At 39.8% G+C, this 24976-nt stretch overlaps 1 protein-coding gene across 11 annotated transcripts in view; it reads left to right on the top strand.

Annotated features, from left to right (window-relative positions):
• sema6d (semaphorin 6D) overlaps positions 1-24968 on the top strand; it is a 100665-nt gene extending 75697 nt beyond the window's left edge. For 4 of the 11 annotated variants that reach the window (XM_015342929.2, XM_015342924.2, XM_069190498.1 and 1 more), the window contains 18 exons: positions 12238-12400; positions 12930-13041; positions 13244-13304; positions 13495-13557; positions 13663-13764; positions 14053-14143; positions 14456-14575; positions 14968-15056; positions 15713-15930; positions 16014-16145; positions 16409-16564; positions 16672-16845; positions 17244-17384; positions 17611-17688; positions 17894-17952; positions 18330-18386; positions 19106-19273; positions 20715-24968. In XM_015342929.2, the coding sequence (XP_015198415.1) occupies positions 12289-12400; positions 12930-13041; positions 13244-13304; positions 13495-13557; positions 13663-13764; positions 14053-14143; positions 14456-14575; positions 14968-15056; positions 15713-15930; positions 16014-16145; positions 16409-16564; positions 16672-16845; positions 17244-17384; positions 17611-17688; positions 17894-17952; positions 18330-18386; positions 19106-19273; positions 20715-22021 (3240 nt within the window). In that variant the 5' untranslated portion in view covers positions 12238-12288 and the 3' untranslated portion in view covers positions 22022-24968. The other 7 variants (XM_006628646.3, XM_015342927.2, XM_015342928.2 and 4 more) reach the window with 7 other exon arrangements.
• Positions 24969-24976: the final 8 nt, after the last annotated feature.

The following is a 24976-nucleotide window of genomic DNA, read 5'->3' as shown; positions in this document are numbered from 1 at the left end:
AACAGCTGTCGGCTCCTTGATCACTGCCCGAGGGCACCGCCAACAGGATCGCTCACCATTCAAGAGCTTTGTCTCCAGCAGCACCCCTCCTCCCTACTGTTTGCACATTGAAATTGCATGGGGGGAAGGAGTCAGCAGTCAACATATCTCCGAATAAAAGTTTCACACGTCAACATCTGGAAACAAGAAACAGAATTGTGACATGCTGCTGTAGCCACTGGGATTGTGAGATTAGCACAGAAAAATTATTATATTTATATATAGTTCTTCATATATATAGCACAGCATTTTTGACCAGCAATTGGGATTTTTTTTCTCCTGACGATGACTCATTATATAGGAAGGAGATTCTTCCAACTAGAGAACTTCAGTCCTCTTTCTTGTTCCTAGCTGAAGACAGACATTTCAAAGCGTATTTTATTAGTTTTAGTACTAACCACTAAATGCAAAATAATATAACAAGGTGTCAACAAACATACCATTTAGGCTGTTTACAAAGCAACCATGGTATTATCCTGCTACTACTGATATGGCAAATTACAAGATTTCCCTGCACAGTTTACTCAAGATAAAATAATGCATAAAAATGTGTGCAGTGTGCAGAATAATAAATAATCCAAAAACAACAAAAGCTTTTTTTTAAGTATAAAGGGTAATACTGTAGACATGTATGCTATACAGTAGTCAGGGTTTGAGGATGAAAAAAAAAAACCACAGCACAACCCGGTTCCATTTGGTGAAAAGATACCCAAGCTATTAGTACAGAGAGAAAAAAGACCTAACTCTTCCATTAAAAACAAATGTGGGATGAAAAAGCATTTTCAAAAGACAAGACAGAACAGGAAATATCTCTATATGTGACTATACTGGATTAAGATAATTGGATTTTGAAGTATAAAACAGAAGATAAGTAATGGAAAATATTTTACCTCTTAATGTATTTTATTGCAACACTTACTCATTATCATAATACTTTTAATCCTGTGTGCCCATCCAATTGTATTATTTTGGAAGAAACAACGTGCTGTTTGTTCAGTTCTTTTTGCTGAGTGTGTGTTGGGGGTAGAAGGGAAAATTAGGATTGCATGATCACAGCAACACTGACCAAAATCATACCAATGGAATAAAACAGGCTCTTTCACACAGATTGCACCTGTCTATGCCTTGTATAAATCTCTTGTACTACATATACATTTGCATTGATTTTTAAAAAGCGATAATAATTCTACACAACAAAAAATATGGATTGTGAGAAATTGATTAATACATGATGACCTAAAAGACCCAGTGCTGTTCCAGAAAAGTGTTTTATCATTCTCATTTTCATCTTCATCATTGTTGTTGTTTTATTTCATCCCTCTAACATTAACGTGAATCAATACAAAAAAGGTGAAAACAACCTCTTGACTATGTGAAGTTGAATTAAAACGGACACTGTAGGGTTCCTCTGAGTTTACCTGCATTAGTGTAAATTGTGATTCACAAGATTCCAGGTAGACCTACTGCAACTGTTATACATTGATGTAAATGTAAATTAATGGTGTTACTCCTGACATGAACTTTATAGCAAGACTTCTCCTGAAAGGAGCTGTTACCTGCCTAATTGTAATTAAAATAAATTAGAATAAAGGTTGATTGGGCTTTGTTGCAGCTTTGAATTAAGCTGATGGGTTCTGATAAAAACAAAACGAAAGGCAAAAAAATGGAAAAGTTGCTTAAAATAGATGTGGAAGTATTCGGACACCCCACATAGTATTTGGATTCAGAACAGATATATTTGACTTCCCAGAAAACTGGGTCAGTTGGGATACTGGCGAGTACAATATTGATGGCACAAATGGAACACACCACTTCTTAATTTCATTTTGCGCTGGTAATGGATGAGTCATACTGCTTGCTTCCAACTGAACTACAATACAGTGCTAGTCTATCAGGAAACAAAATACTTTTACTGTCTTGGAGGAAAAAATGATCTACTATTACAAAAATTGAGTTGTTTGAGAAGGGTAAATACATTATTATTATTATTGTTATTATTATAATTAAGAACACAGAAAACCTTGCAATACCTGAGCCTGGTTTTTCTGAAACTACCTATTTGGTTACCGATAATTTCCATGCTCATAATTTAAAATTAGTTCACACAGCTGCACCCCAGATAATGCAGTAGTTATAGGCAAAATTGACTGTCCACATTTAAGAATATGTTGTAAAGTAATTTATACAGAAAAATAGACCAGTACAGTACTGTATCTTCCAAAACGAAGGAGAAAAGTTTAGCCAGGAAATGTGTTGGGTGTGCTCTTACCTGTATGGACTCAGAGCATTCCTGCTGAGTAAACATCGTAAAAGCTCTGATTCATGTGGTGACGTTCTTCCTACAAGCATATCTTGCGCTGGTGCAATTTTAATATGAAGGCCCTTATATTTATCTCCATGGCAACAAAAATCCTAAAACCGCAGGTAAGGCAATCAATGAGTTTCAGACAAACATCATGTGTAATACGGGAATCCGCTGTGGTGTGCATTACAAATCAGAGTTTAGGCTAGACAGGATATCCCCCAAAGAAAGACATGCATAGGTGTAGGATTTCATAATAGATGGTATGTCCATTCAATACACAGATTCCGTTTTGTTAAATAATGCTGTATTTGGGTTATGTCTAACTTACTTTTTTGCTGGATTATTTCATTTAGAAATCATATCTGATTAGTTTCTGTTGCAAAGTACCTTGGTTTTTACAAATGCAAAAACTGAACATGGCTATAATTATAATACATATTCATAGGAGCTTGGCTCGATAAGGTTCTCATACAAGGCTTACCTTGGTTTGGGTGACTTTGTCAGTCACAGTAAATGCAAGGGAATTTCTCAGTTAGATCAAGGACCTTTTTCACACATCACTGAAATGAAAAGCATGCTGAACTGCTCCAACTCAATCTCCAAACCATCTGCATGGACATTCCGTACTTGTAAATTAGGGTGAGGCAAACAGCCCGTGGACAGAGAGACTCAGGGGGTCCTTTCTGCTTTTGGATAGCTCCCCGAGGGACATTAAAGGCAGGACCACCACTGTCCATTAGACAACGGACTCCTCCACAATCAAATACAGATGCCCTCCCCGTGCACTCAAACATTAAATTAATTTACACAGCTTTAAATTTAATTCGATACCTTAACACGCTAATGTAGAATTGCCAACCCAGCGATTAATGCCTCCATATTTGTCTCCTGAATTTCTATGAATGCAAATAGAAGTGTTTTTAAATTTCAACATCGGAGGAAGGCACATCTGCTAAGCTACTCGTTCTTTTTCCAGTGTGAACCGGAAGTGTAGACAAACCTACTTAAGAGATTCAGGTGGGTAGCTGCGTCAGCATGCGTAGGCTGCAAAGGAGCAAGTGATAGGTTTATTCCGTGCTGAAAACAGAAGAAAGGAAACACAACGTTTCGGCTGTGGAGCCTCCTTCGGGTGTGGAAGCCGAAACGATGCATTTCCTTTCTTCCCTTTCAGCATGGAATAAACCTATTACTTGTTCCTTTGCTATTGGAGAGATGAACAGGCAGCCATGTCCACTGGGTGTTGGCTCTTTTGTGTGGATGACAGTTTGAATCAGTGAGAAGTTAACCACAGAGATGCAAATAGGCTGGTCTGTTGAGTTGACTTCAATTTGTGTGAGTGAAAACCAAAGGGGCTACGCGGCATCTCTCTGCATTCAAATGATAATTATAAATAGGGTATAAATCCATCTCTGAGCTTCCAGCATTATCATATCATTGCTTTGGTGGGGTATGCAAACAAGGGGAAATGGTGGAAAAGAATGTGAGGCAACAAGTCCCCTGTTGCCTCACATTCTTTTCAGCCATCTCCCTTTTACAAACCCCATTACTGCAAGTACAGAGGGGAGATCATGAGGTCAGAAGCTAAATCTTGTTTTAAAGAAAATCTCAGTCATGTACTCACATTCACATCAACACTACAGGCATACTGGAGCTCTCAGGAAATGGGCAAATGGTTTAAATGTGTGGCCTTCGCCTACCTTTGGCAGCAGTAGAAGATTGGATACTCTCCCTGACCCCTGCTACCATATTTTAATAGACATCCGGACGGTGTCGGTGGCATCTGTCCTTTGGAAAATCTTCAAATCACATAGCTCTTTTTCCTCTGCTCTGTCCAACCTGCCCCCAGTTAGCATATATCCGTCAAGATGGCTTTTTATTGGCAGAGCAGGCTTACACTGTGGATTTCAACCATTAAGGTCCAAGAATCCCAGATTGTCTGCGTAGATGTACATGCTAGGAGATACACACTGCGGTGCGACACCCCTAATGGTACGTTCGTTATATTGGAATAAACTGTTGTCTTCAAATTCATTTTACGAAACCTCTAAGCAGCTACATTATGTGAAGACGGTATAATGAGCTGGCATGTTATTATTGATTGCAAACTGCAATGCTAAGTAATTTGTCAAGGCAGGTTTTCGCAGGATTTCAGGAATATCGAAACTGCACTTAGGAACACTTAATTATGGATAGCATTTTGGAAATCTACTGTATATACAAAAACTTTTTTGTTTCATGGATGCAAATGGTTAACCCTCTCTTTAAAAAGCACACACGTAGGCAGAATCATAAATGCTAAATTGTAAATATTATTTATTTTTTAAACTTTTCACATTAAAGTACAAAAGGGGCGACATCAGGGATAATTATCAATTCTGTGCATTTCCAAAACAAAAATAATTAGTGTTGTCCACAACAACAATAATTTGCGTTGTCCTAAGCATTTTTGGGATAATCAACTACAAATGTTAAAAATCGGATATAAGAGTCGCCTCACCATTGGCAATTACTGGTTGCGCCCTTTGCTCCTGCGGTCAAAATTATTTTAATTCGACATGGTTGTTCTCCCAAATCATAGTAAGAGCTTGTCAATGCTTGTTATGCCTTCTGTCTTCTTTGCATTGCAGCTTTAATTCACTTTAAAACTGGCATCCAACCACGGTAGGCAAGGAGCATACCTACTTATTTTCTGACATTTAATGCACAATGTGTGCGAGTCTAATCACTTGCTTAAATGCGTAATCTTGAACAAACAGCGATATCACGCAGTAAGCATTGAGCTGTATTTACGGGTTTTTGCTACGTTCCCACCCTTTCTCTTGGCACGCACAGGCTGTTTCACCTCTGGCAATCCGTGTTATACCTTATATCCACGTTTCCTCTCTCTTCTCCATCTGTGTCCGCATTTTCACTACGAACAGATTTCAAATGACTACCTCAACAGTTGTGATGGCTCGTTTTCTGCAAATAATGAAGCACAAAAATCCGAATAAGCAGAATTACCCGAATAAGTCTCACTTCTTTTAATTGTTGTAAAGAACTGTAAGTCTTATCGCATATTTAAATGCTTTACACTGGTAAGTGGTGCTCCACTCTTTGAAATTTGAAAGGAAACCGTGATGTTGCTGCTTGGAAACTCCGGATACAATGTTTAGTGAAAGAAAATGAAGTATTTCGCGGTGATACTGCGAGGCTATAGAATCTAGCGCCGAAAAATAGCAGCTCCCAGAGATGGCATAGGATTTCTGTTTTGGCAGTATCTGAACGTCTGAAGCCAGCACAGAGTCTGAACAATTGGAAAAAAAATGCGGCTCCTCTGTGACCGCTCCACATCATCCCCACTGAAAACAAATCTGTTAAAGATTTTACAGCGTGCTTATTTGAGCTGGGGGATGGGTAAGAGGGGTACTGCTGGGTCACCATGATCTAGGGGCCTCACTTGCTGCAAAAAAAAAAGGCAGTCAAGCAGGGAGAGAAGCCAAAATCCACATCCAGGGAGAGCGCAAAAGAGAAAGGATTGGGGGAGGGACGCCAGGCAGAGCCCGGCTTATTGGTAGGCAGCCCGGGCTGTTCTCTTGATGGATTGACTCGAAATGGATCGAATTACACCACTGGCCGTGCATCAGTTTGTTTTTCTGCTGGCGTATTCCGCTGCTAAGAAGTTGGGGAGTTTGGAAGATTTCGTTTGTGGAGACTATTGCGTGAGGATTTTTAAACACCGATTCAGATGAGGTGAGTTGCAGAAGCGAACCCCGATTTTAATGGATCGAACTAATGGTGAGCTCCGGGGGGAAAAAGAGCTGCGTTACCTAAGGTGAGAGATTTGAACACCGTGTTGCAGTCAGTGTAGAAATGCTTTTCATCAGAGCCAACTCGTCTGTCTTTTGTGTAAGTACAAAAATAGTAGCTGATGAGCTATTTTTATGCATCGGTTGTGCTGATACAGGTGCTGTTTTAATTCTTTTATAAATAGATGTTATCTTTTTTTTTCAGTCTTGCATTGCGCTTGAAGTAGGGTCTTCACACCAGAGCGCTGCTGCTTCTACTTGTTTATATATTTTTTTAGTTTTTGTAAAGTTAATGTCGGGGAGGGAGGGGGTAAGGTAAGGGGGGGCTGCCTTCTTCCCATTTGATCGGTCTTGAGCTTTGAAGATCAGAAAGCTTAAAGCTGGGCCTAAGGACAGATTGGTTGGCGAGTCAGCGGTAGAGACTGTTTTTTGGTATCGGAATTAATGGTTTTTCTCTTGAGGTCCACAACGGGATAAGGCGACAAGAGGGTAAAAAAAAAGTATTTAAAACGTGGACAAGGAATTAAACAGATTTTTTCCCCCAAATGGATTTATAACATAGACGAAAGAGACCTGTTTGGATCTAAATTTGTTAAAGTGGACCCGACAGTTTTCATGAATGTTTACAAACTTCCAGGTAGGACGAGACGAATATTATTTCCAATCGCTACCATTCTCTTATATATATATATTGTTATCCTTTATAAAAGATATGAGGGAAAACAGTCGCCACTTCTTTTCGTGTGTTTTTCTTCTTCCAAAAGCTTACTCTGTTTTGGACGGGGATGCTCTGGCGATCAAATCAATGATAGATCAAAATGTATGGCACTGGGCATTTTTTTTGCATATGAAAGCCGAAGTAAGTCATTCGTGGCGATTTAGTGACATATATCAATGCAGCAGTTTGTTTCTGTGCTTATACTGTTGCCGTTTTTCGTTCGTTCATATGTTGCATGTGCTGTGCAAGACGCTGTATTTATCTGTTGGCAACTTTTAATGAACGGGCTACATTGTAAATCGAATAGTGTTAAGGGGAGCTGCAGTTTGTAAGAATTTAAGAACGTCTGTCTGATCGATTTTGTAATATCAATATACAATACTAAGTAAACAAAACCATATTTGTGGAAAGTAATTATTGTTCACATAAAACTTAGAGTAAAATATTCTAGTTAAAGGACTACTGGTTTTTAAAAATCACCTAGACTTCATGTATGTTACTGGACAGAGACGTCAGTTGCGTGCTGTTCATTTCGTTATACTTGTTTACGTTTTTCTATGCTCTTTATAGATATTCCGTTACTGAAAAACGTTTTCAGTTTTTATTACTACGTTGTAATACGTCTACCCCGATCTGAAAAAACAAGATTTTAAATAAAAGTTTTACGATACCCGCGTAGGTACCCGGTATAAATTCCCGAAATTAAAGTGCACAAAATGCATCTAAAATTGCGTGCCGGGCGAAATGCTTAAGAACAGCTGTATGTGCATAGGCTATATTGTCATGTTATGAAAACACAGTACAGACGTAGTTGCACTTAAACATTTCCCCGGGGGGTTGTTCTGGAATCGACCGTATGCTTTAATAACTTCTGGAGTTCGAACATAGCTCACTTTAAGTTAACCCATTCTTCCGTTTTTGTAAATCGCGAAGCTGAAAAACCTGGAAAACAATTGTGCAAACCACAAGTTTGAAAACTCATAGGGCTGTAGAATTCGGTGTTTTTAAAGCGGCTATAAGTGGATATAACTAAATACTTTCGCTTATGGCGACTTCAGTACATGAAATTTACATATGCATTTCCCCCCAAAATCTGTAACAGGGGCATTTGTATCCGGGCTTTTTTCTCTCAGTGCCCATCCCCCCTGACGGTGAAGGAATCGATCAATTTGTTGCCGGTCCCATTACCTTTTGTCACTTTTGCTGCTCCCAACTCTTTGTTCTTGTTTGCGTTGCAGCCGAAGGAATAAACCCGCGGATCAATAAATCAATGTTTCACCCATTTGCGTCATAAAAAATCGCTTAAAAATCTACCCCGATTTCCCTATCCATTGTAACATTTACTGAACAGTTTAGTATAACAATTAATTCTTAATATCTTCTTTTGGGAGAATAGTGTGACTGTCAGGCTGTTCTCTTCCGGCAGATAATAGATAAAACGTTTGGTCTGGCCGTGGAAAAGAGGATTCATTAAAGCTTTTCGAAACGTGTCCGAGGAATACAGGATTTAGATTCCACGGGCATTTAAAGTTCAGTTTCTAAAAACACATTTTTGAACCAAAACACGTGTGCACACGCAGAGAACTAAAACCTACTCATCTACACATCAATCCAATTGAAGTCCTGTTGCAAAATGGTAACAGTCATAATATTCTCCTTGCGAAGGCGGAAGTTCCTGGCTGAGTCACAGCTGGTCAATTATTTTATTTGAAATCATGTCTAGTTTCTTGGATATGATTTGATTATTAGAAGCTGATGTCAGCTGTTGTGTACGCCACAGTACCATGATTGTTAAGCATGGGAGTTGAATATGTTTAGAAAAGAACATTTTAAAACCGGCATATGTGCGGAGATCAACATTTCTTCCGATGGATAAATGAACCGAAGTTGTTTTTTAGCCTGAAATGGGAGTTGATTTTATGGGTGTATTATATTGTACACTCGGGAGAGAAATGTGAAGATTTATTTTTCTTATTCCTTAAGTCAAATGTTTTCCCTTCTTAACGGTACCTTTTAAACCTCAAAATAACTTCTAGTGCTGCAATATTTTGCCTGAAATATGATGAACTTACTGCTGACCCCTGAAATTCCCATGGATTCTTGTCCCTCCCGCGGAAAAGTGTGATATTTCAGCATTTATGTACATTATTTCTTGGGACAGCTGTTCTATTACTGATAATTTGAAAGCACAGGTTACTCACACAGATTTGAGTGTTAAACAGCCAAGTGCACCCTGCTCTTTCAAAGAAGTAAATATTTAAATAACCTCCAAGATTAAAATGTGCTTAGGCACATATATTAGTTTAGTTATTCTATTACCCTTGCTTTGCCACACCTATTGTTAACTAGCCAAGATTAGCATTTTAACAACCTCAGAGTGAACTTCTCCCTTTCTCACAAACCTAAACGCTGTGTACGAATCATCAATCATTCTGTCTCTGACCACAAACAGGCTGCTGGCTCCATGGGTATTTGAAGCCAAGCAGAGATCATCAGACTGTTAACAACACAGCTGGCTACAGCCATTTTTTTCTTCCACACCACTGGCTGCATTGTGAGGCAGTAGTAACTAAAGTTAACATCTAGAACATGAGGTTCCTATTGTGTGGCTGGCCTCTCTCGTCTCAGATCCCATTCGCTGAACACACCTGCAGCTCAGTTTTGCGAGTCCTAAAAGGTTGCTTGGTTGAAGAGACTCCAATTTCAGAGTTCACACAAGGGGTGGGGGGGGGGGTGCTGCATCCTGTGCCAGTACGATTAGCCCAGCAAGTCCCAACCTTTCAAACTAATCATTGCATGAACACTAAAAGATTAGACCTGTTGTTTAAATTGTAAAGAAGCAAACGAAAATAAAGGCACGTAGAAGTTCACCTACAAAGAAGTGTTGCTCTCTATAAGATGGCATATTCTGTATGACGGCTTTCCTTTGCCTATGTATGAAAGGAGCAATTTTCATGTAGTGCTGCACAAAATCAAAAACCAATTTACCAGTTATCTGGTTTCATGTCTTCTCGTTACTGTGCACAGCATGGTACAGAATGATGACTAAAGTGACGCTATAAAGCACAACAATTGTGCAGTCATGTGGAGCCATGACTTTGGGTGAGATGTACAGTGACATGCCTGCCTTGTGCATAGTCACCCTTTGTCAATGCTAGGCAAGCATCACATCTGAATTGGAGATGCTAGAATCTCTAGGAAGGCTGCTTGGTGCACATCAGATATAAATGTCTTTTGTACTCGGATCCTGTAAAAAATCTTTGGCCGATGTTCGTTTTTTTACAACACTAATGACTCTGGACAATTCTGGAATGAAGCCAGGGCAGTTGGTTAAGGAGATGAGGTGCGTGACTGAAGAATAAAAGAAAAAACGGAGATACAGCAGTTCCCGGCTGGGCGTGGAGAAAGGTTAGACTCTTAGCATGTTGCGTGACTACTGCAATGCTCACATCTCTGAATGAGCCTGCTCGCTGGGGGACAAAAACAAGAAACTGCATACAGCCATTCAATAAAGAAGTTCTTTGCTATGGTCTGAATAGTAATTTTAGATTTTTGACCTTTGAACATATTGTATTTCTTTTTAAGTGTCTCTCACAAACCCTTATTTATTCTATATTGCAAAAAACTAGGAGTAATTACATTGTCCCCAATATTCCCCTTTCATGTTTTATGAGTAGTGAACAGAAATTGTTATTGGACCCTGGAGGAAAAATTATCTGTCCCTCTTGAGTTCCTATCATACATTTGTCAACTTGCAAAGCCCTCAAAGAGCTGTTCCTTTAAATGAGCTATTTGTAGAATGGATGGAAGATTATTGGAGAATGTGGTCTAAGGACGATTTCCAAACCCTTACTGATTATAATGACCACTTTTCTGGAGTAGCAGTCCCTTATGAAAGTTTTCACTTCGGACCTAAGTAAAATGTAAGAGGTGCCACAAATGGACAGAATTTTTAATACCTTCTGTTAAATTCAAATTAAAATAAAATTTTGGAGCTATCAAAACCGAGAGGTAAAAATAACAAGAACCCAATTTATCAAAAGTTGTGCGGAATGAATTACTCCCAGTCTGCCACCAAGCGTTTGCATCACTCAGAAGTTATAACAGCTTGTTTTATATAGTACTTAATCAGCCATGTCCAGTGTGGAGTGGAGGCCTGTAATTACAGACATGATAGCAATGCTAATTTGGTACCAAACGAGACCAGAAGCCAAGCTAGATCAAATGTGGAATATGCACTGCAGTCTTTTCAGCACGCTCACATTAAGCAAATTGTGCTTCAGCACTGATAAAAAGCTATTAATGTTGACTTAAACAGATTGTGGAGGTGAATTTGTTCTATTTCCACTGCTCTAAACTATCAGTATTCTTAGCGGATATAAAGTTGATGCTATCAAAAGCTTGGAGCAGGTGTGCAGCAGGGCAAATTGAAAAATTGTCAATATTGACGTCTGGCTGTGCTGGGAAGAGGTACAAGTCGGCGATTTACAGAGACTGTTACTGTGCTTTACTTTTGGTATTCTGCATGAGTCTCATTAATCCGTGTCCCTGGCCGTTTGTTGTCTCAGAGTAAACTGTTTATATCCATTCAGGCACTGTCGACATCAATAATTTGTTTGGCTCATAAATATTTGACTCTAAAAACGTTCATTAATATCTGTGCAGTTTGTATTGTAACGCTATTACTTCAGGGCCCAATCCAGATAACTCATGGAAGAAGTGCTACCTGTCGTATTTACTGACCCACAAGAACTAGGAGCAATGTTCTAGGGGCACAGATGTGAGATAATGGCACCAAGTCACTGCTTGGGGTTTTAAAATGTTTGCAGCTCAATAAATAAATAAGAATGGGAACTTGGTTTACACTCAACTGCCCCAAACTAAAAGGGGCACACAAGTTAGCGTGCATATAAAAACAACTCCCATCTCCATTATGTTCACAGTGTCCAAAGTGCTCGTCTCTGGAGCTTGCAAGCTTTCCAGGTCTCAGCCCCATTTGACCGTTTTCTTAAACTGTCACAAAAGGCAGTTCTCAATTGCTGATGCAGAGATCACAACAAAAAAATAGCATATGCCAACACTGCAAATACGAATGGCCATTAGGGTTCTCAAAAAATCCCCAAACTGTCTGTGTGCTGCATAGAAAGTTTAGGATTGACAGAATATAGCAGCAGAGGAGTGCCTGAGTGCAATTAGTTACACAAAGGGCTGCAGGAGTATGGAACGCGCTACCCAGGCATGTTGTTGAAGCTGATACCTGGTTTCTTTCATGAAACGGGTGGATGAGATCCTGGGATCAGTTAACTACTAGCTAGCAAATGGGTCAGTCGGGTTACAAAAGCGAAGGAAGCTCATGTTCTTATCCCTAGTGTTTTTGTTTCTTGCAGGTAACATCTGATTTCTTCTGAAGCAGAAAGTATTTCCTTTCTGTGCGAACCATGGGCCAGAGAATACAGTTCTTTCTTGGTTTGGTGCTTCTCGCGACCTCACGGCTTCTAGCACTTAGCTTTCCTGAAGACGCTGAGCCTCTCGACACCGTAGACTATCAATGTAAGTTGTGTGTGCAGAAGTCATCGTAAAAACATTTTTGCCAATTGTAGTTTCAAGTTGGCTCATGCTTCAGGAATACTTTATATCCCAACCCTCAGACTGCTGTTATTATTATTTATATTGCTGTTGTTAAGTTTGTCATGCCAGCAGATTACCGAACAGGAACTGTGTAGGTGAAATTTACCACCCCACAGCTATGCTTCCTCAAGGTGTGGTGATATATGATCACACTCGATATTAAAAAATAAACTGCAGAATACGGAACTATACATCTCCTTATCAGACTGAAGATCAGGGGGCCTTAAAATGTAAAGTTCTTCAGTTACGGTGAGAAAAACACAAAAATCTGCTGACACAGTTTATGTAAGCATTCAGAATGCGTCAATGTTACATTCTTTAATATTCATTACATTACGGAGGGATTTAGTTTAAACCATTATACATGGCATCTATACAGTTAATCAATACTCCCTATTGATTGTGGTGCTCCATAATCCCAAATAATGCTGTTTCTCATTTCGGCTTGCAGACTCCAAGCAATATGCTGCATTTAGAGGGCGCCCTTCAGGCAATGAATCTCAACACAGACTGGACTTCCAGCTGATGATAAAAATCCAGGACACGCTTTTCATAGCTGGCAGGTAAATCTTTAAAAGACTCTTAATTGTATTGGAGTGATGAAACATCTGTGCGATAATATATACAGAAAGTATTGATTTGATGGAAGACTTAAGCAATACTGCAGATTGCAAAGCCATGACTTTCTGTGTTGGTATTAAAATGGTGTCCTTTCTATTGCAAGCCCTAATTATTCTCCACTTTTAATTTTCTCTCTTTGTGTAGAGACCAGGTCTACTCAGTAAGTTTAAGAGAAACTTACAGGAATGAAATCATCCCGTACAGAGTAAGTTCCCTTGGTACAGTAACAGTCCAATTGTGGTTTGCAATGTTCTCATCTTACAAACAAGCAGCTGTGATTTAAAACAAAAAGACAATGTTATGGGTGAAATGCCACCAGGAATCTAATGTTGTTGTAACAAAGACATGAGAATGAAAGTGAACAGTTTGCAAACATTTTTCCTTCTCGTTTACAGAAACTAACCTGGAGATCAGGCCAAGCTGACCGGGAGACCTGCGCTATGAAAGGGAAACATAGAGTAAGCTTAGCCTTGAAATCGCTGCTGTTTTTTCATTCATAAAAAGTAAACCAAACTGTTTTCCTGAAATAATACGTTGTCATGTATCTTTCTCTCTTTTTGAAGGATGAATGCCATAATTTTATTAAAGTGCTAGTTCCCAGAAATGAGGATCTGGTATTCATCTGTGGCACGAATGGCTTCAATCCAATGTGTAGATACTACAGAGTAAGTAAATGTCACAACACCGTTTTCCTTTCTGCTAGGTAATCAATGTCCAGTGGTGTGTGTGTGTTAATAGGAAAGAACAGTCTTGGTTGTTTTGGTGCATTCTTTTCTTACGGAACTGACTTAAACAGCTTGCTTGTTTCCCAACTTTTACGCAACTACAGTGTGAAATGTCTCTTTAAGTTATGGTGATGCACGAAAGTCATGTTTTTGAGCCTGTATCAGCCTGTGCACATTTACCTCAGAAGCCAATCAACCAAAGTCCATATCTGTGTTTTTTTTATCCAGCTGGATACCCTGGAATTTGACGGTGAAGAAATCAGTGGCTTGGCGAGGTGCCCGTTTGATGCCAAGCAGACCAATGTTGCCCTCTTCGCCGGTATGAAAACTTCCAAATAAGAAGTCAGAATGATTAATGGCTCTTTCAGTGCTGTGGGAATTTAAGATGGAAAATATGAAGGCTCAGTGAGTGCCAAGCCTGATCAGAAACATTATTAATCATCATTTTCATTAAAATGAGCTGCACAATGGTGCCCATAGCAACCAGGCTTTGTGAGTGTCAGAGTTAATAAATACACAAGCGGTTTTTAATATTATCTACTTATTGCCAGCATCACAGGTCATTGTCCAAAATAAATATCGCGGTTCTACAGAACCAGTGCCTGACCTTTCCTGTGTAATGTCATTTCAGATGGCAAACTGTATTCAGCGACAGTGGCCGACTTCTTGGCTAGCGATGCCGTCATTTACCGCAGCATGGGGGACGGCTCAGCCCTGCGGACAATCAAGTATGATTCCAAGTGGCTGAAAGGTAATGGCCATTTTTCAAAATCTGGTACAATTTGATCCATTTTACCTTTGCAGATGTGACTCTCCTTAGTTGCTGTGTGGCATGTAACTTTTCTTTACAGCGAAGTTACACTGAAGTGCTCTTTTATTGCTGCAGTGTGCATACAGAGGTTTGGAGAACAGAACCATTTATGTTCTCTTATCTTAAGCTGTGAAAGTTCCCCCTACTTTTCTCCTCATGCTTCACCGGGCACTCATGGAGATTTTTATGCCTCCAGGATGCAGGAAATTGCTTTAGTTGATGTGTAACCTTATACTGAGAGTTACTGCTGCCGGGGTGATAAACACACAGGTAGATAATGTATTCCTACAGTTTGCATTTAACTTAATTTAATAAAACATCCTGTGTTTCAGAACCTCACTTCCTGCATGCTGTGGATTATGGGAACTACGTTTACTTCTTCTTTAGGGAAATAGCGGTGGAACACAACAATTTGGGAAAGGTACGTTTCAAATGCTTACATGAAGGTTTTGTTTTTAAATTACAACCTGACTGGAAATATTAAAAACCCACTTATGAGCAATTCATTTCAAGACTTTAAAGAATTGTCTTAGTGGGTGAATAAGACAGCCCCTAAAGGTATAAGGATGCAGTCTAGTCTCATCACTAATGTTGAAGTTTACCAATACTTTGGGCTGGGAATCTCCCAACAGGTTTTTAAGCACTTTCCCTAAAGCTGCAAGTTGATAAATATTTCAGTCGCACTAATGCAGAGCATGATACCTGTACTGTGATGTAGATTTGCAGTGGTAAATTATTAAGCTTGTTACTCATGGTTAATTAAAGGCCTTAAATCCCAGTATCTGTTCCTTTCTGTTCCTTTTTTGTATTAAATGGGGGTATGCAGTGGGGGTTGGGAGAGCTGTCGGCACGGAGGTAGATTAAAACATTAAAACATTGATTAATCTAGATTAATCATTAATCAACATCAACTTTCAGGTGAAAGGCTTTAGATGTGCATGCTTTCAGATCCTGGCCGAAGGAACAGCTTGTATGGGCTGCGCAGGAATGGGTTCGCAATGCATTATTTAAACAGTAGAAGTGCTTTCATAAAACTGAATCTCTCCCATTTTGTTTCTCTCTCTCTCGGTCTCTCAGGCTGTGTACTCCCGAGTGGCACGCATATGTAAAAATGATGTCGGCGGGTCCCAGAGAGTGCTAGAAAAACACTGGACCTCGTTTGTTAAGGCGCGCCTCAATTGCTCTGTTCCTGGGGAGTCATTTTTCTATTTTGACGTTTTGCAGTCCATTACAGACATAATAGAAATCAATGGGATCCCCACCGTTATTGGAGTATTTACCACACAGCTTAATAGGTGAGTATCGAGTCACCGATCTCTGGAAGCAGCAACACTCCTGACTCCCAGAGTTTCTCATTTTTCATTTCTGGTTTTGACAGCATCCCGGGGTCTGCAGTTTGTGCCTTTTCAATGGCCGATATCGAAAAAGTGTTCAGGGGCCGGTTCAAAGAGCAAAAAACTCCTGACTCCGTTTGGACGGCTTTTCCCGAAGACAAACTGCCCAAACCCAGGTAGATCCCGATCTGAGGTGATGTGGTCTCCCGAAAGGTGGTGGCGGCGGCATAAATAATTCATAAACGATAATTAGAAACGTCACATGTTTGAGCCAGTATCTCCTCACGAACACCATATGCACGTCGGTGTATGTTTACAAGTGCGTGGCATGTTTTTACCATCTCTGTTATCACATTTAATAAGCGGCTGACCTTTGCTGGCCCCTCTGAGTGTTCCCTTTCTCGTTTCGGGTAATAAAACGCTGCTGTGTTTCTTTCAGGCCTGGCTGCTGTGCAGGACAAGGTCTGGCAGAGGCGTACAAAACCTCCATTGATTTCCCTGATGAAACCTTATCTTTCATCAAATCCCATCCTTTGATGGATTCTGCCGTCCCCTCTGTCGGTGAGGAGCCGTGGTTCACAAAAACCCGTGTCAGGTGGGACTTTTTTTCTTGCGGAAGTCATCTGATCTCTCTCCAGTTGCTAAAAATGCAGTTTTGATCCAGAAACTGAGCAGTGTGCTCCCTTTTTTTCCATTTTGCAGGTACAGGTTGACGGCTGTAGCGGTCGATAATTCTGCAGGCCCTCGTCAGAACTACACCATTGTTTTCATTGGATCCGAAGCTGGTGTGGTGCTCAAAGTTCTGGCCAAGACCGCACCCTTCTCCCTGAATGACAGCGTCTTGCTGGAAGAGATTGACGTCTTCAACCGGGCAAAGTACAAAGTTATTTTCACTGTACCTTGATTTGTGTTACAGATAAACATTTTTGCAGGAAGCTGAAAGAAGCATTTTCTGCCATACGAGGTCTTGATTCTTGCAGTTCTTGGCAAGCATCGTCCAGTTACGGCATATTCAGTGGACTTTAACTTTACCCTATTTTTAACTTTAAATTCAATTTTTGAACAACCAAAGGACCAGGAACACTATAGTTGTGGTTTAAGAAAACCCTGCCCTGAATTGTAAGGTTCACCGAAGCCAGGGTTGCTAACTAGGTGTTTAGAACAAAGAATTAAATATCCCAAGACCTCCAATGTAGTCGGGATTTCTTTTCTCACCTATTTGGTGAAAAAAAGAACTAGCGTGGTCTTATTTTCTTCTCCGTTCCTTATTCTAGGTGTATATCAAACACCGAAGAAGACCGAAAAGTCGTAATGCTGCATCTGGACAAAGAAAACCACGGTTTGTTCGTAGCCTTCTCAAGCTGCGTAATCCGCATCCCTCTAAGCCGGTGTGAGCGTCACAGCACGTGTCAGAAGTAAGTGAGCACAACTGGCTGCCAAGATGCTACTGAACTTTCCTGTAAGCGATCTTTCACACCACGGTCAAGGCTAGCATCTTCTACTTTCGTTTTTGCATTCGGTCGTAAAGTTCCACATGATTGCAGCAGGTTAACAGGCCAGGGCATAAACATGTTTTGTGGGATTCAAAGTGTGACTGCGCTCTCAGGAAGAGTTGTCTCATTCTCTTGTTGTGTAATACAGGGCCTGCATTGCCTCCCGTGACCCTTACTGTGGTTGGATGGCCCATGGATCATGTGAAAACCTGCAGCCAGGCATATCGTACGTATCTCTTTCTGTAACTTTCCTTGGACTGAATTTTAAAAAGTTGCGTGGAAGAAAAATGCCTCTGGAATTTAGCACAGTTTTTGGTAGGATACTCCAATAAATGTGTATCGCCAAAAAGCAGACAAGTGTATCTCTGAGTGATGGCAGTTGTTCATTATCCCAGTTAAGTGTCTCTTTTCTTTCTCTCTCCAATGAACAGCTCTGGGTATGAGCAAGATGTGGAATATGGCAACACAGTGCGGCTGGGAGACTGTCATGGTGAGGCTTTCACAGCTCTGTCATGTCCAATGACCCCAGTAGCTTGCAGTATCACACAAATAACCTTTTGTCACATTCTTCTGTGGATTCTTGATACACGTATCTACAGTCACATTCTACTAATTTTGCACTCATGGTACATATACATACCACGCAGTGCTGGCACAGCAGATTCACAAAGCTGAACTGTTCGATCTGAACAAACACCAGTTGCCAAATAACGTTTGTTTCTTGTACATGAAACTGGGCTTCAGAAGTAATATGCAGCAAAGAAAATTCCCTTTTTATGATTTGAATAAAACCTTTTATAATTTGCAGGCACATTTGCTTTATTTTGGTTATTTTACACTGATTTCTTGTTCCTTTAATTCCTTTAGAAGTTTTGGCTACTACATCTACGCCAGATTACAAAACATTTGGCGATCCAACATCTGGTTAGTTTTTACTTTTTAAATTTTTTATCTTTTTTTCTTTCTTTAAGTTCAGCATATCTCAACCCTCTCTGCTCCTCTGAAGCTGCTGGCAATCCATCTTACCATCTTTCCTTCATTTCTTGCCTTTACAACAATAGTGACAGATGAGCTTTTTCGTGCTTAGCGCACCATCGCTCTCCAACAGCATATTAGACCTATTCATCGCTGGCCGATCACATTTCCTCCTGTAGATTTTCATTTAACATCTCCTGCATGAAAATCCATCAGGCTTTGTCTCTTCTAAAGCTTATACAGGTGTCATTCTTCAATATGCAGAAATAATCCTACCTTTCCCATTTAAATATGCATTTCATGTCAGACTAGCTGGAATATAAAGATTTAATAATAATTCTGTGCTTCTTCGAGTCTCAGATATTTTATTGTAAAATGAACAGGTTAGTTATCAGAGCACTCTGTAAATTTGGAAGGATATAGAAACTAAATTAACCATGTTTTTACAAGATTAATTATTTTTAACGTGAGTAAATGATTTAAAATGAGCTAATGTCAGTGTACAAAACCTACCATTCTACATTTTTGTTATCTGGGAATAAGTAAAAGAAAAGAGCTGTATAAACTAACTGATATCATCGACCACGTCTAATAACCTGGTAGGCAAAGGTACGTTTTCATTCATACCCTGTGTGCACCAAATGTTAACAATCTGTTTGTCACCACAGACATGGAGTTGTCATCACCTCCAGTAACAACAATGGCATCTGGCCCCATAGAATCACCCCAAATCATTGACTCTCAGAAACCTGAACTGTTTGGTTCAAGGAAATTTGTGCTCCAAGATGACCCAGCCACTTCCCGTTCTTTTGATTCATTGCCAGGTGTCCCGAAGGGTAAGGCCTTTTACAGGGAGTTCTTTAGTGCTGAATGGAAACCTGAATAATCGCTGCCATTAGAAAGTCTCTGTAAGTCAGCCAGGGTCTAGGACAGCACCTGGTCTTCGGATGACTGCAGTGCAAACTGGGAGCAGCTGTGATAGTAGCAGCCCATGGTCCACTAACAAGACATGAGTTCACTCATAAAAAAAGACTTTTGAACTGCAGTATTACTTCCGTGAGAGGAAGCACCTTAAATCACAGGTTTCAAGTGGGATTATTAGCTTAATTACAAGCAGCTATTCAGGCTTTCCATCAGTTGAGATGGCAGTGATTTTATATTTACTTATGATTTTATGTTCAATACTTTTGTATCTTTTTTAAAATTTTTTTGCCATGATTATTCTTCAGTTTGAACTGTGTTTCTTTGTAAAATGTTTTCCTTCATACCTCTATTTTTCACATTGTTTTCTTCTCACTGCCATTAGAAGCCTTTAACCTTGAGATTTATCCCCAATAATGTTTAAAAGGCCTTGCCACTAACTCTTATTTCCAGTCCCTCCTGTTAGATCCAATACAGCATTGCATGAGAGTTTTATGACTAACTTTACAAATGTCTGTGGTTACTAACAAATTTTAACAACGTTTAAAACTACTGAGGGCCTGTAGCAATATGTGCTTATGCAGATGCATTAACTCTTACAACTTTACAACTGTTTATTCCTTATAGATGGTTAACATTTTTATAAACCCTCTGTTTTATACATTACTGCTACTCCTAAATATTTTTATTAACATGAGAAGTACTAATCTCTATTGTCTCTTAAACTGCATGCCCTTTGTAAAAAAAATACTTTTTCTCTAGGTTCTTCACAAAAGTGCTCAGAATTAAACTGTTTAAAAATGTTCTAGGCTTGTGCAGGTTATTAATAAAATTCTATGAAAGCAACTACTTGCCTGAAAGATTAGGATAGATACAAGCTCATTTTGCATTTGATATGTTGTTTCCATTATCTTTTCACCTGCCTGAGTAGACTTGAAAATTATTTTGAAAATTTCAATGAATTCTAAAAGAACAATTATAATAACCCTGATGGAACTCCAGACCCTGTAACAGTAGGCTTCCCCAGTGATGCACTGTGTGCTTTGGCTATTCATGTTGTCTGCAAATAATAACAGACAATATATTTATGTAAATGCTGCAACATTGATGCATATCTGCCATCTTATTCTGAAATCTAATCATGTTGGAAGCCAATAGTGTCAAGAAACTGCTGATGTATATTTAAAAATGAATGAAAAAAATGTAATGATATGAAAACTTAAGAATAGAGAAGAACCTTTTAGATTTGTCATTAAAGCTCTGCAGTTACTTTACTGCTTTATTTAAACGCTAATAATTTGACTTTGCAACAATTAAACGTGTAGTTTTGACTTTCAGTTGTGCACTTTATTTCAGGTGTCTGGGATGTGCAGTCTGGGGAGTCGAACCAGATGGTCCACATGAACGTCCTGATCACTTGTGTTTTCGCTGCATTTCTGCTGGGTGCTTTCATTGCCGCCGTTGTGGTCTACTGCTACCGAGATGCGTTCTTACGGAAATCAAGGAAAATACACAAGGACGCCGAGTCCGCACAGTCGTGCACAGACTCCAGTGGGAGCTTTGCTAAACTCAACGGCTTATTCGACAGTCCAGTGAAGGAATACCAGCAAAACATTGATTCGCCTAAGCTGTACACAAACCTGTTGAGCAATGGGAAGGACAGTGCACCTAGTGGAGACACAAAGACGATGATCTTGAGCAGCCAGTGTCAGCCCCCAGAACTGGCCGCTCTTCCCACTCCAGAATCTACCCCTGTTCTCCAGCAGAAGACCCTTCAGCCTATCAAGAACCAGTGGGAGAAAGCCCACAATAAAATAAATGCTTCAAGGAAGGACTCTCCCCTCAAAAGCCCCCAATACTTTCCTGCCAGTCCCCCTCCTCATTCTCCTATGGGGCACTCTCACATACCGAGTGCCGTCGTTCTTCCAAACGCAACCCACGACTACCGGGCTTCCTTTTCCAATACAGATGTCCTCCGGTCGGAGAGGAAAATGCAAAATATTGATCAGCCTGCTTCTGGTAAACCCAGCAAAAAAGACCACAGGCGGTCGGTTGATGCAAGGAATACCCTGAATGATCTCTTGAAGCATCTAAATGAAACCAACAGCGGCTCTAAAGCCATTCTTGGCGACATTCCCATGACTCGCCAAAACCTGATGCTGGACCCTATGGCGAACATGACCGAGGTTCCTCCCAAAGTCCCGAGCAGAGAGGCTTCGCTGTACTCTCCGTCTTCGACCCTGCCGAGGAATAGTCCCACTAAAAGGGTGGATGTGCCCACTACTCCGGTGACGTCCGCTGTGCAGATGAGCACTTTAGAAAGACAGAGGGGCTACCACCGGAATTCCTCTCAGAGGCATTCCATATCAGCCCTTCCTAAAAACATAAACTCGCCAAATGGCATTGTCTTATCTAGGCAACCCAGTATGAACAGAGGAGGATATGTTCCTCCCACTCCCCCTTCCAGGATGGACTCACATGGAGCACCTGTTGGTCATCCACAGCCTTCCATATCAAGGCAGAGTAGCTACAGTGGACAGGGCTCTCTCCCACGCACAGGGATCAAGCGGACACCCTCTATAAAACCAGATGTCCCCCCAAAACCCAATGGATTTGTCCCTCAGACTACACAAGTGAGGGCTGTGAACAAATACAGCTACTGAACATGTAGGTGTTGACTCTGTAAAAGGACTACAGTGTTTTAAGACCTGCTGAGGTTTTTCTGATGCTGCTGGAAGTCCAGACTGACTGTACTTGAAAAGGGGGGGTAAAACAAATTGCAAAAGTGGCCAAAGAAGCTACTTCCGGCAGCATCCTCCCGTTTTCTTTTGTTCTTCTGCTAATGAAACCCGGATGGTCTGTTGCGAGATTTCTTTCCGCGCTCGAGGACGAGCAGCGGGTCGCGACATCCGTTGCGTTCGTGAGCCTGGAGCCAGAGAGAATGAACAAACTGCGCAGAGGAGCGCAATTGTTCATTTCATGCAGTTGTGCCGATGTGGCATTCATGATTTAACACACAAGAATACTTGAAGAATGGGTTCCATTATTCACTGCCACTGAGCATTGTCTTCCCATTAAATGTGAACTTTACAAAAAACAAGGAAAAAAGTATGCATTTGTCTAGCCATTTGCACAAAATATCACAAATTTAGCATCTGTGATATTTTGAATTGAAAGCATATGGCCTTGACGCTAAAGAGAAATGCATTTATGGACGATTGTAGCAGAGACATTTCCTACAAAGCCGAATGTTTTGACACAGACTAATGCAAATCCTGTGTGTAATGGTCTCACACATTAGGATGCACTTTTAATTAAAACACGAACAACACATTAGTTCCTAAAACTAAACAGGATATTATGCTCAGAGATCCATTAATGTCAGAATTGTTGAAGACATTAATCTTGGGTCATCTGTGTATGGGGTAACAGTCCAGGGTGCCTACTTGGACAGCAGTTTTAACTCGCTGAGAAATTACTAAACGTACTTGCTGCTATCTGTTAAAACTTAGACATCTGTGTGTTTTGGACTCGAAAGCATTGTCATGTAGCTGTGGTTCTCTGTTACATAAGCATTTTGGTTCTCTAAGACTGCCAAGCCACTGTGAATCGAAGCTCCAGTTTTAAACTTAGAGGTTATGCATAGCATTACATGCGGTCTCTGTGTGGGCTATATGGCACAGAGGCTAATTCTGACAGTTAGCCCATTCATGTGGGGCACTTGAGTTAACTATTTGGCTAGCATCTGAAATCAACTGATAATGTCACGGTCGTCATCACAGGTGACAGCTCATCCCAGGGCTGCCACAGGACAGGGCGTAGTTGGGAAATGGTGTACACTCAACCTGAGGGCTAAGCGATAGAGAAGGTGTGTTCAGTTCATCGGTGGGGAGTCTTGTCAGCAAAGTGCATGGCTGTTACTATAGCTTTGTTCCTTAACACTCGTGAGATCTAAAAACAATGTCCTCATACCGATTTAAAGTCAACTTCGTATTATCACTGCATTCTTTTTATGGATACAAATGAATTCCAAGACCTACAAATCAGCTATCCCATTAAAAAAGATAATAGGGCAATCATTTTAGAACAGTACCAAGGAATCCCTAAGGGTCATGCAGGTAATAATGTTGTGTAAATATTTTTTTTCTTTTTGGCAAGTTTACCTGAATCTGTGCATTGTGTGCCTTATTCAATGAACATTATAAATACTGAAAATGTCAAGTGTTCTTGAGCCTTCATTGAACTTTTCTGTGTGCCAGTTGAACGTCTTATCTAAAAAAATAAGTTTTTTAAAAATTGGTTGAAGGAAACAAAAATACCAAAATTGCATTTTTACGAAAATATCATCAGAAAGTTGTAAAAACATTCCATTTTTAGGAGAAGGGATAGTAAAATACTTGACGTGAAATATTATTTCACAAAGTACACTGGCTTTTCCCCATTTCATAGAAAGTCACCAAGGTTAATTCTGTTTTTGTAAGAAAAGAGCTGCCTTGCTAAGCTGAAGGACTCTTCAGTGAATGTAAAACACTAATTAATAGAGTAGTACAATAATCTGTCTCCATCTTCGTATGTAGAACATCAAAATGCTACCACTTGCACTTTGTACAGTAGCATTAAAAAAACATCAGTCGTGGATCCATAAACCCACACAATAAAGAACTACCTTATTTAAAATACTGTCAAATTGTAGCAGAAAGTTATGGAAGTATGATAAAGCAAGGTGAGTTAATCTGAGCATACAATTACTGTTAATCATTAGCAAATGTTTTATAGCCCTCTGCTGGAATTGCCTACTTTAGTTCCTGTTCAGGATTGTCCTTTGCTGTAATTAAACTCTTACACATTTTTTTTTTAATTCAGCGTTTATACGGTTGTTATGAAAATTTTCCCCCTCAAAGCTTTTGATGTGCAGGTAATCAGAAATAAAATCTTAATATCAATTTATTGAGAGGGGAGAAAATGATTTACTGTTTCAGTTTCTCCAACAGGTGATGTTCATTGTGGAATTTTATACACAGCAGTCAAGTCACAAATGTGAGAGAAAAGGGGAACTTAAACATTAAACAATGATGCTTTATTCAAAGGAAAAACAGACTATAACGCAGAGCCTGTTCCCATTTATAAATGTTAATGGCTTAATTCTTAAAATTAACATGCTTTGTAACCTATATGAGCCCCAAAGTTCAATTTTGTTTACAATTTTGAAAATCAATCATTTAGGTAATTGTCAGTACCTGCTCATAACCAGATTTTTGTACAAAGTAAAAACTATTCGTGTGAACCATCTTCAAAGGTTTGTAATGTTGAGCTGCCTTGTATATTGCAATGTGAATTCAAAGTCTTTATGTTGCAATTTGACTTATTCAAGCCTTTACATTTCAGTTAAAATGCTTTGTGTGCAAATAAACCGGGATGTCAACTTTTTGTTTTTAAGATTGTGCAAAATCGGAGCCGAGATTCAGTTGTTGTATGTTTTACAGAGTACTTTAACGTGTAGATATCTTGTAAACTTGTACTGTGAATGTGTAAATAATTAAGTTCATTGCTTTTTTGTTGTTTTTTTAACACGGCATGTATAGCTGAAATAAAATATTACAGTGCAGAAGATCTAAGTA

Source organism: Lepisosteus oculatus, chromosome 5 (assembly GCF_040954835.1).
Source record: "Lepisosteus oculatus isolate fLepOcu1 chromosome 5, fLepOcu1.hap2, whole genome shotgun sequence".
Classification (NCBI taxonomy): domain Eukaryota; kingdom Metazoa; phylum Chordata; class Actinopteri; order Semionotiformes; family Lepisosteidae; genus Lepisosteus; species Lepisosteus oculatus.
The sequence above is the reverse complement of the archived record's forward strand: the minus strand, read 5'-3'. Positions and strand labels throughout refer to the sequence as shown.